The sequence below is a fragment of the Lycorma delicatula genome, chromosome 3 (genome assembly GCF_047948215.1).
Source record: "Lycorma delicatula isolate Av1 chromosome 3, ASM4794821v1, whole genome shotgun sequence".
NCBI lineage: Eukaryota > Metazoa > Arthropoda > Insecta > Hemiptera > Fulgoridae > Lycorma > Lycorma delicatula.
The window spans coordinates 87,360,637-87,372,666 of record NC_134457.1 but is presented as its reverse complement, the minus strand read 5'-3'; the positions used below and the strand labels follow the sequence as shown (position 1 = coordinate 87,372,666).

General features: G+C 29.7%; 1 protein-coding gene across 1 annotated transcript in view; it reads right to left on the bottom strand.

The window, feature by feature from the left end:
• Window positions 1-6,579: 6,579 nt before the first annotated feature.
• Window positions 6,580-12,030, bottom strand: part of LOC142321774 (uncharacterized) — a 63,435-nt gene continuing 57,984 nt past the window's right edge. The window contains exon 13 of the mRNA XM_075360149.1: window positions 6,580-6,969. Within this exon, the coding sequence (XP_075216264.1) occupies window positions 6,799-6,969 (171 nt within the window). The 3' untranslated portion in view covers window positions 6,580-6,798. The remainder of the gene's footprint in view (window positions 6,970-12,030) is intronic.

Here is a 12,030-nt window from a genome sequence, read left to right as displayed (position 1 = left end):
AACAAAAAAAAACTGAAAAAGGCTTGGTGTAAATAAGTAAAACACATGTTTACTAGAAAATATAGATAAATAAAATCACAAAATTTTTAGAACTTTTGCACTTGATTACGTTTATACACTGCTTCAAATCAACAAGTGAAAATTACATCAACTCATTCAAAAGATTATTTACTCTACTTTAATTTTGAATTCCATATGGCAGGTGTTATCATATTAATAATAAAGCAGCAAAATTCTCCACATGAGCAAAATAATGTTAATGCTCCCTTAAAAAATTTGAAATAATAGACTTAATGAACAGAAATATCTAAAGTATTCTTAAGATTTGTATACATTTGAACATTCTGAGTGATAATGATTTTCCAAGATGGTACATGATACATTCCACTGCAGTTATGATTTATCAACCATTAGACCACACAACTTTAAAAATTATATTAAATTTCCATGGTTGGACAAAACCTGTATACCTCTCTTACAAACTTTGCACTCAAGATTGGGTATTTCTATATGGACCTTCCTTTTGTGTTCACTCATTCTAACATAGTAGTGGCTTCAACAATCTTCTTCAGGAAAATATAACAATGGAATTGGAATGACAGACAAAACCTACCTCTTATGGCCAGTTTCTCATCAACTAAGATGCTTACCTTCACATCTTGCTCCTTTGCTATTGTGGTATACTAACAGGAGCATGTAATAAGCACTCTGCAATGTGCTCCCCACAAATTTAGACCTACATCCCCAATGAAATCCAATATCTGGCTGCATATAGGACCAAGCTATCACAGACATTTCTTGTACACCGTTTACTGATTATGCAAAGATAAGTTCTGTTCTTTATCAGCGCTCCTCTTCAACTGGTATATCACAATGGTTCTATTCATTGCAACCTGCCTAGCATATTACTAACTCGCTAGGTTGGTCTAGTGATAAAATTGTTGTTGATCAGCTAATTCTGAAGTCGAGAGTTCTCGGATTCAAATCTTAATGAAGGTAGATGACTTTACTTGGATACTGGTGTTCTTGATAATGTGTTGGCCTGAGTCTATACACGACTACACCTCATGAACAAGGATGTGGCTCTCTATGGGTCCCAAATCCAGAAAGCTACATGGAAGATCTGGGAATTTCCAAATATTCATTTGGGAATAAAAATAATAAGCATAATTACTAGACAGAAATTTATAAAATAACTGTGTGGTGGGTTGTTAATTACAGCTTCCCTGTATTTAATGATGGAATTTCGATTAAACTTTAATTTTACTTTCCCAACTATAGTGATAAATGCTACTATAGTAATAATGGGAAAATATATAGATGGATAAATCATTTTTTTAAATTTGTTTGTTTTTATGATGAGTGTCTAAAGGAGACACTTAAAAATTATTATACAATTTGTCACAGACTCTGACTATGGCTTGGAACACTTCAGAAACCTTAAGAGTGAGAAAAATTCAATTTTAATGCAAGTAAAGAAACACTCAACGCTATCAAATATCAACAAAAGATATTTGTAGTCAATAACTTCTACCTTGGACAAGGCATAAATAATCCAGTTCATACTCCTCCTTGATAAAATCATACTAGTCTTCATTTTGTATAATCTCCTTATCAATATGTTCCTAGAGCGTTTCAATCGACTTCTTTTTAAAAAAAACTGGAAAGAGGCTGTTTGGCCATAATTGCTGACCTGTCTCACTTTTGTAAGTATGTTGGGTAGACATCATAAGATGTTAGATATCTTCCAGCAATCTGGAAAACTGTCCCGTATTGAATCATTGCTGATACAGTAAATCAAGTGATGCCTAAGTTTCACAACAAGTCTACGATAAGCTGGTCAATCCTTCTTGGAAACCACCTAGACTAGTTCATTAAGTCTACTTGCCTCTCTATCATGTAAAGAATGCCTCATGTTGAATCAACATAGTTTGCCCACTGTAATGACTCAATCCAAGAGATAATTGATATTTCTAAATAAAAATTCTTATCACCCAACATCCAATGCTGGACAAGACGAATTTGATTCTTAGTTGTTATAATAATACTGTGCTGCCTATAGCTCTCTTGTGTTTGTCTGTTGGGTCTTTCTAACTCTTTTTCATTGTAGTTTAATAAATTCCTATCAGGCACTGCTAACTCAGAAGGTATTCTATCCTGGCTTCATCATTACAAAACAAATCTGGTACAACTTCCTACTGGTAACCATTGTTGACAGCACATAAAAATAAGAGAACAAAGCAATTTTCACTTCCACAATTTTTTTAAAAGATGAGCCTGCATGGCAGTTTCAGACTGTGTTTGGGGTAGGTACTTCAATATCAGAGGTCTAAACAGTCCTTCAGAGAATCAAGAGGCAAACAAAACTGAAGGCGAGAGAAATTTAAGCTGCCATACTCTGCTAAATAGGACCCCTGCATTTGGTAATTTCCAAATATTATGAATGTGATAGTACATTTTACTATGCAGTTCTACAAAGTGATAAGCATTCTGCAACATTTAGCATTATTAAAATGCTCATTAGTTCATTTTTAAAATGCTCACTATCTTAATTAAAGTAAATGAAGTACATATGCGCAATCGATTTGAAAAAATTCTTATACATGTACTGATTACTTTAAAACAATCTTATCCAGTTTTAACAAATATACATGAAAAATAAAGATAATAAAAAAATTGTAATTTTTCAATACTTAACAAAATATAGTAAGTAAAATGTTAAAACTAATAGTATCCTTCAGAAAAAGTGCTTCACTGGAATTGTAAAGATTGTAACACAACACAGTTAGAGGTTTGCTAACAGAGTAGTGGATCTGGAATACATTTCTATCCACATTGTTCATTTTAAATTTCACTTTTTGTTTTTACAACCCATAGGTAACTTTTATATTGCTAATAAATAAAAAAATTACAGTTATATCAATAAAAAGTAAATTTAATTTACATAGGGAAAATTGGTAATAAATATAAAGAATTCTATCATTAAAAATACACAGGAGATTCATTCAATTAACAAACTTACAATAGCACATAGTAGTGGAATAGAAAGAATTTCAATATTTCTGTCATTTAATTAAAAGTAGAAATGAAGATTACTTAAAATTTCATTTTTAAAAGCAAAACCTACAAGAAAAATGTAGTAGTGACATGTTCCATGATATTTAAGAATAAAGTTCACACAATGTAGTTGTCTGGTACAACTGGATATACTAAACGTTTAGACAGAAATAAACTACTTAGATTAATAGGATAAAAAATATTTTAAAATTGTAATAGTACATGCACTGTGTTTCGCTACATTGTGGAATCACAAAATTTCTTTGACTTAAAACATCAAAACAAAAGATTACATGATTTTGATGTTCACAAGATAAAGGATTTTCTTATAAACAACACTACAGCACAATGGAAATTCATTTTGATTGGCTCAAGACAAGCACTTGTCAAAGTATTGTTGTTGTTTTTAAATGCGAGTTAAAAATAAATTTGAGTCATTTTCCTCAACAGATTCAATATTGTTATCATCTAACGATTGATTAATTTATCCAGATTTAATCAATTTTCTTTCAAGTAAAGACTGCTCATATACTGCTGTCAAAACAATTACAACACTGGTGTTTGCATAATTTTCTGCACTTCAGAGAGTACAACATGTTTAAACAGTGATACTTACTTGAAAATTATAACAGGGTTTTGATAACCACAACAAATATAATGCAATACTTTCTAACTTTAGATGACATTAAACATAAATAATAAATAATTTCTGTTATGATTGAGTATCTTTTGCATACATTATTAATTTATTGTTTGTTTTCTTCAACCTGTTTTTCAGTTACTGCCAGGTCTGGGTGTGTGTATAGGAGGCAAATACAATTATTATTACTGGCTTGTCAAAGTTGCAGATGTAATGCAATGTAAATGTTCTGGTAAACATGTAGTCTGAAACAGACTCAAGTCGACCACTCCTCATACATGTGGTTAATTGAAACATTGGTGTAATATTAATAACTGTTTGGCCACATTTAAGGTTAATACTGACACAACTAGTGTCAATATTGTTAATGTTTACAAGTAAAACCCAGAGCGATTTCATGTAATTATTTTAGTTACAAATTAACAAATGTTTTCCAGAAAAAAATATATAAAATTTAAGATTTAGTAAACAATCCACTAATAAATCCTTTGTTTATAAAACAAATTTTTAATCATACATTATAATCTTTTAAATTATTTTAGATAACTTTTACTAAATTCTGTGTAATGGACCAGAGATTTATGAGGTAGGTTTATTATAAAAAACACTGGGTAGTGGTGTAGTGTTCTTGAAACAATCAGTGATCACATTTATGAAAATGCTTGATTGTATGGGTACATGTTTGTAGACGTACATAAAAGGGTATTATTTCTTTAATAAAAAAAAAAAATTGCTCTACAAATAGCATTTTTGCCCTTCATCCATCCATAAGGTTGTGCCTGAAAAAACAATATAATTTATTTAAAAAAGGAAATGAGAAGCTCTGTATGAATATCTTTTTAAGATTTTATGTCTGACGTATTTTTAAAAATATACTATGCATCTCAATTAAGCTTTCTGGGAAGGGGCATATGAAACTAATTAATCTGCTGTCAACAGTGCAGAAAAATGTGATTAGGGTAATGACTAGGAAATCCATAATCTTACAATCTCTAAATATGTTTTGAGAAGATATTTATATATTTTCAGAGTTTTTCATTTTTTTTCAATTTATGAAAGGGTAATTTTGATCTAGCAGTTAAAATTAAAGTTAAACCTAAGAAACTTTGGGAAAACTGTCTTACCCCTCCCAAATAAGGAGTATTTTAAACATTCATTCAAGTACACTGGTTTTGTGAAGTGATCATACAAAATAAATCTTAAGTTATGAAAAGAAAGGATCTATTTGAAAAAAATATTTTCAATTAATGAACTGGTGAATTGCAAAATATTTTTGTAAGGTTTATTTTTTTATATAATATATTTGCCCGAATCATTGAATTGTAATGATACTTTTTTATAAAGATATCTGTTACAATTATAATCATTATTATAAGAGTATATAAGTTGGATAGCGAAAGAGGACTTCCACATATGTTTCCAGTAATGAAAGAGTTGCTAGGTTAAATATGTGGAGCTGCAGGAGGGCTACTTTAAAGAAGACTAAAGTTGAAAGACAAGTAAGCTACTATTTTTTCTGTGGCCTATGGTCAGATACTTCCTGAATAGGTCTGATTAAAAGGCCAACAATAAATTATTATATTGTATAAACATAAGTTGTATGGTTTTATTGAAAATAGATTATTATATTCACTGAAAAATAAATGATTTTTCTTCTTCTTTACAAGTATAAGGCATAAGCCTCTTACAAAATCCTTATATAAAAACTGGTCCTTCCATAGTTTTCTCAACTGTCCCAAAGTATTAATCAATCAGACTGGGAATTTTTACCAGATCCATACGTTGTACTGCATATGACTATACAATTTGTCCCTATATTCCTCAATTCTGTATTTCAGAGTTGGAGATAAAGTTAACTTCTGATGTCTAAATTCCATCTTCTGTCTAATTTGGTGTAACCAGTCGGTGACCTTAGGAGCTTCATCTCAGCCCTGTAATCATTGTTTATAGTTTGTCACCCATATCTAACTGGGATAGTTTCTACATATACCATCTAACTGGGATAGTCTATAATATACATTGGCAATGGCAATCTAATAACAGTTATGAAAAATGCAAACAAATTATTTCCAATAATTTTTACAATAGTTTTCTGTTGGTTGCTAAATCTTCATTCAGTGTATCATGTTATGCTAGTTCTGTTGAAAACATAACCAATCTTATTTGTATCCTCAAAAAGCATTTAAATTTGAATGACAAAACTTACAATAGTGTAGTAGTTAATCCTTGCAAGTATGTGTGTGATTTTTTTTTTAAAGCCTCATAATATCAGTTGTTGCTAGACAGCCATTAAGTGTTTATGTAACATGTGGTTATCAGAATTTTACTTTATGTGTAATAACCTTACTTTACTTTATGTGAAACTGTATTTTTTTTGTTATCACAAGTTGTGCATCAGGAATATGCATCAGAAGATGAAACTGTCAACAAACAGTATTATCAGGAGGTTATCTGTGGTTTGGTCCAAGAGACTGAATATGTGGGAGTGATTTAACTAGCAGTTGCATCACAAGATGGCCCTACCCAGACATCCTTTACGTCTATCAATGATTCTTTTAGCCAAGTATAGAATTCCTCAGACAAACTATGCTTCTTATTCTCCGACGTGGCTATTCTTGTGTTTCTAATTGTTCTCAAAACTTGAAAATGGTGCCAAAATGATCTTAACCTTAAAGTGGAAGACAACAACAAGTAAGCTATTTTTTCTGTGGCCTACGGTCGGATACTTTTTGAATAGAACAGGCTAATAACAAATCATTTATTGATATAGTCAAATTTATATGTTTAATATGATTATATGACCAATAAATTTTTCCCCAGCTGTAGGATGAAGAAAATGTTTTGTATGTTGTTATTATTTACTAACAATAAAATCTTATAAACTGATTTAAAAACATAAATAATTTAATAAATAATAATGATAACAAATACACAATGATCAACAAATTATTTTAAAATAAACAATATAAGAAACAATGAAAATATGAATAATACAATAAAAAAGCTATAAACATTCAACAGTAATAACAGCAGCCAATAAATACAATAAATACTAAAGCACTAACACATTAAATTAATATAAAAAAGCAGTCTGTTTTATATTATTCTAAGTCTCTTAAATTAATAGTAGAGTGTTCAAATTCAGTACTTCTACTAGCTCCTGATGAATCAAGGATATAGACTTGTAAAAATTCTCCATTGGAATAATTTTCAATAAAATTTGTTTCTTCTGATATACTACTATACAAGTCTGAACTACTAGCTAGGTCATCCTAAAAAAAAAAATATATATATATATATTTATATACCCATAAATGTAAAAATTAATTAAAAAACCCTAAAATAATTTGAAAATATCTTACTTCATTTCAGAAAGAACATACTTAATGTAGAAAAAAATTCAAAGCCCATTAATCATTTTACGCAAGGGCTAACTGGAAAATAACTCATGTTTATATGTATGTATTTTTTTATACATACAGAGTGTTTCAGAAAGTTTCTGCCATATTTTATACTATTCCTCTCACTGAAATAATGAAAAAGTTATAAAATGCAAGTTTGGAAATGCTTGATTTTGAGTTATGGCTAGTGACATATTTTGTCCAGATATTTACTCTAAACATCAAATAATATTGAACTTTGCAATCTTGCATTATGCATTAAAAATGGTTCCCAGAACTTTATTTCTAGGTTGTTTCCAAGAAAATTGCAAAAAAAATGATATTAGAAAGCATGCATTTTTAAGTTTAGCATAAATTTACTTTATTAAATTGCCAATAATCAAATAAAACTTCAAGATAAAACTTGTAGATAATTTATTTAAAAAATATATATATTTAATTGAATAAACAAAAAGTAACATTCCTTAAAATCCATTTTTATTGAAAAACAAAACAACAATTTTGAAAATCTTGCAATAAAAATGCTGAGTTAAAATGTCTTAAAATAATTTTATAATGAAACCAAATAATAATTCAAATTATTTAATAGCCTACCAGGCTGGTCTAGTAATTAACTTGTCACAAATCAGTTGTTAAACAGCTGAATTTTGAAGTCGAAGGTTCAAATCCTAGTAAAAGTTAGTTGCTTTTATATGGAATTGAAACTAGTCAATGGATAATGGTACTTTGGTGTTTGGGGATTCAATTATCCACAAGTCTCAGGAATGGTTGGCCCGAGTCTGTTCAAGACTACACTTCATTTACATGTCATACATATCATTTTTCACTGAACCATGGGAGGTGGGTTGCTTATTGTTCACTTGTTGAAAGACTGCAACATACACAAATTAGGAAAGAAAGAAAGAAGAAATTATTTAATATACTACTGACAATGAGATGGACATTTTGAGGAGCTAATATAATAAGCTAGTATTACATTAACTTAATGCACAGTATGCTACCTTTTAAATAGGAGTCAATCACGTTTCAGCAAGTCGATTTTACAGTCAGTCTCCGATCATAATCATATTCTTTCAGGTGTAGATGCTTAACATTTCATGACATAATGTTCTCCATATTCTAACATGTGGAATTTGCAAACATGAAGGATACTCTTCCATGTAATTCTTAAAGTCTATGCTTAGGCAATATTAGTTCATGACTAATATTCCTGTTTTAAATTAACTAAGTTCTAAAGAGGAATTATCCTCTTTCTTTTGGTTTTCTATGAATATTTGTAAATATCTGTCTATCAGGAATAATATGGTTAGGAAATCATTGATTATATTCTTCAAGAGCTTCTCTGACATTACCTTTTGTAATATCCACAAATAAAATGTATAGCTGAGTATTCCTTGTTTGTGAATTTAAACAGCATTTTTTGTGTTACTGTTACAAATCACTATCAGTAATTTAAGAATATAAAAAAATAATATTGTATGAATGACAACTAGTGCATCAAAATCACTAATAAAAAAGCATTCTTTTCCTTTACCTTTATATTGAAATTTAATCTAATTGAAATGATTTCAATAAAACAATGTTTAAAACATTAATGTATATAGTTTGAAATGGACCATAAACCACTAATACTGTGTAGATACTCTAGTGGCTAAACTATGAATTAGATGACAAATAAAATGTTAAATAAAATAAATAACAAAATAATTTACTCATGAGTGCAAGATTTTCAGAATTTTTGGTTGAAAATTGGTTTTATATAAAAATGGATTTTAAATACTTTATTTAATTTTTATTGAATTTAATTATATTAGTTTTCTCAGAGTTAGATTCACTATATATCTTGAGGTTTTATTTGGTTATTACCAAATTAACAGTAAATTTTCAACAATTTTATAGGAGAATACTACAAATACAGTTCTGGGACCCATATTTTTTTTTTACAATTTTTCATGTAAAAATACTGCATATACAACTAATAATTTTGTCAAGTTTTAGAATCATCTGATCTGTAGAGCATAATTCTGGACTAATATTCTCAGCCATTAACTTGAAAAAAAGGCGTTTCCAGACCTAACTATTTTTTTAATTTTTTCATTACTTTGATGAGATAAATACATACTTTGATAAGAAGCAGAAATTTCCTGAAATATATATACATACACTTAAAACTTCAACTTTTATAGAAAACCTGGCTTTCTATGTAGTCTACAGCTAATAAGTCACTTGTAGTGTTCAATAATAAATTTTGAATTTAATTGTTATAAAAAATTCTTCTATCTGTAATCTGAGCCAACCTTCCTTACTGGATAGCAGTTTGTTGTCATTATCAAATCATCAGTGCAACCCATTTCTTCATATTTTCAGAGATGGTAATGACTCGGTGCCAAATCTGAATTAGGTTTTAAGGCAGATGGATGAATACTTACCACATGAAACTGTTTCAGCAAACTTCAAGTACACTTAACATTATGCAGGCAGGTACATACTGTTTTGCAAGAAAATAATAGTAAAACTTGAAATGCCATAATGTTGTTTTTAATGATCCTAACATTTTTTTTATATCTTACAGCACACTTCATATTAATTGTGGCAACCAGTCCATGAAATCAACTTCTCTTGCCTCTCTGTTCCAAGTGTTAGCAACATGATTTTCCTGGCAAAAAGACTTGCTGATCATTATTTTTGTTAGTAAGCAAGTGAGAGTGAGTGACCATATTCCTTTGACTAATTTTGTTTCTATGTTTGATTTGAAACATTGTCTCACTGTTTATAATAATTCTACCTAAGAATTACCTTCAACATAATGCTCAAGAAAGGTTAACACTGATCTCTATCTAGTGGATCTTGTGTTGTGAAAGAAGTTCACTGGGATAAAACGTATGATAGTCTAGCATTATTATGATCACTGAGGAACTGAACAAGAGATCTAAAGAAACAAATCAGAAAGCTTGATGGTCATTTCTTTCTTTACTGTGGACACACAAGTATCCATCGCTAAACATTTTATATTACTATCTCACACCTAACTGTGTGACATACTTTCCCAATATATTTCACACAATCAATGATGGATTTCAACCATTATATTGTTTCTGGCTAACAGGAATCTTATTCAGCATTGTTTGCAGCTGACAGGATTCCCAATTATAGCACTAATTTTAAATGGTTACTATTAAATAAGTAACAGCAATGTACATCTCTTTCTACCAGTGATAGATTTGTACTTAGCTCCACTGAACTGCTACTCTAAGATGACTTTGTTATTCTTACATCTTGCACGTTAACACTTTTTTTTGGTTAATTTCCAGGTAGCCTTTTAATATTACATTGATAAAAATGGATTATTGTTCTCAATAACGTGCTGTTTTAAATAAGCAACTATTGTCTCGGGGAAGATTGTAAAGTTTTACACAGAAGTGATTCCCCCCTTAATGGGTTGGCTTGGCTTCCTTTTCTCTTCCCTTTTGCCTATCCTTCATCCCTCTTTTCTTAGATGTGTGACATGAGAACTGTGGAAGTTGTTGCTCAGGTTCCATTTTGTGAAACTATGCTTGCAACTTTAATTTGCTTCCAGGGCACTCTCTTTATTGTTTCTTAGTGAAGATGAGGACTCAATGTATGGCACTAAACAGTGACTCATATTTCATATAAGGGGCCATTAATCAGAATCTTACCAATAAAATATTTAAGCAAGGTAAAGTGGTCTGAGAACTATAATAAATCCAAACATGCTTGTCTAATGTCGAGTCAAAATAGAAGTTTATCCTTTATTTCTTTTTATTTAAATAACAGATAAATATTTATTATCCACTGTAATAAGTGGATAATTGCCTTGAAGTAAGACTGTCTTTGTATTATGAAGTATAATAATTTTTTTTTATAAAGATAAAAAAATGTAGTTTTCCTATTATCAATAGTTGTAAATATTTTAAAATTAAATACTTGAGAATTTTTCTTTAATTAATCTTTTTCTCTAAATGAGATATTATCAAGTAGAAACTGTTCTCAATCTTTATCAAAAACATAGAGAGCAAATTAAACATTTTAAAATTAACTTTTATTTACATAGTTCACAATATTGTCAGAGCAGGTGTCAGTAATTAAATTTTATGATTCCTTAAGACAAACAACCTTGCTCAGAATTAAATTAGTGCTAATTTTTATAAATTTTTACTGTTTTAATAAATAACTATAAACACAATATATAAATAAGAAAATAAGTAAGGTCATAAAATGATGTTCAACTTTTTCACTGTGGGAATGGCTAAATTTTAAGTGCTTAGAAATATAGGTAAAGTTCAATAACATCTTTGCCAACTATCTTATATTCTTAGGAAAATTCCAGTGGTGACATATTTTGCAGTTTGCCATTTATTAAGTAATATACTTGTCAAAATAAGACACCTTATTTGAAACATGTATACATTTAAAGAGAAGCAGGTACACATCATACAACATTTGATATACAAGGATCGTTCAATAAGTCCTTAGAAAATCCAAGAGATGGCGCTTGTAATATAGAAAATGGTTTGCTTTTAGTAAGCGTCATTTGTAGCTAGAGTGCAGTTAAAGTTTCAGCTATATCCATCATGTGATTTCATTGTCATTGTTGATTGAAGCAACAAGCTATTGTTTATTTAGAAAATGGAAAAAAGTGAGTTTTGAGTAGTGATTACACACACAAAATTAAAAGGCTTAACACCGAAAGGTATCAAAGCTGAGTTGGATGAAGTTCATGGCATATCTGCTCCTGTGTTTGCAACTTTTTACAACTGGGCAAATGAGTTTAAATGTGGCCGTATATACACAAAAGATGAACATCGTTTGGGATGTCCAGTGGAAGTGACCACCCCAAAATGATTGACAAAATTCACGATATGGTTTTGAGTGATCGACAAATCAAAGTGCATGACATAGTTGAGGTCACAG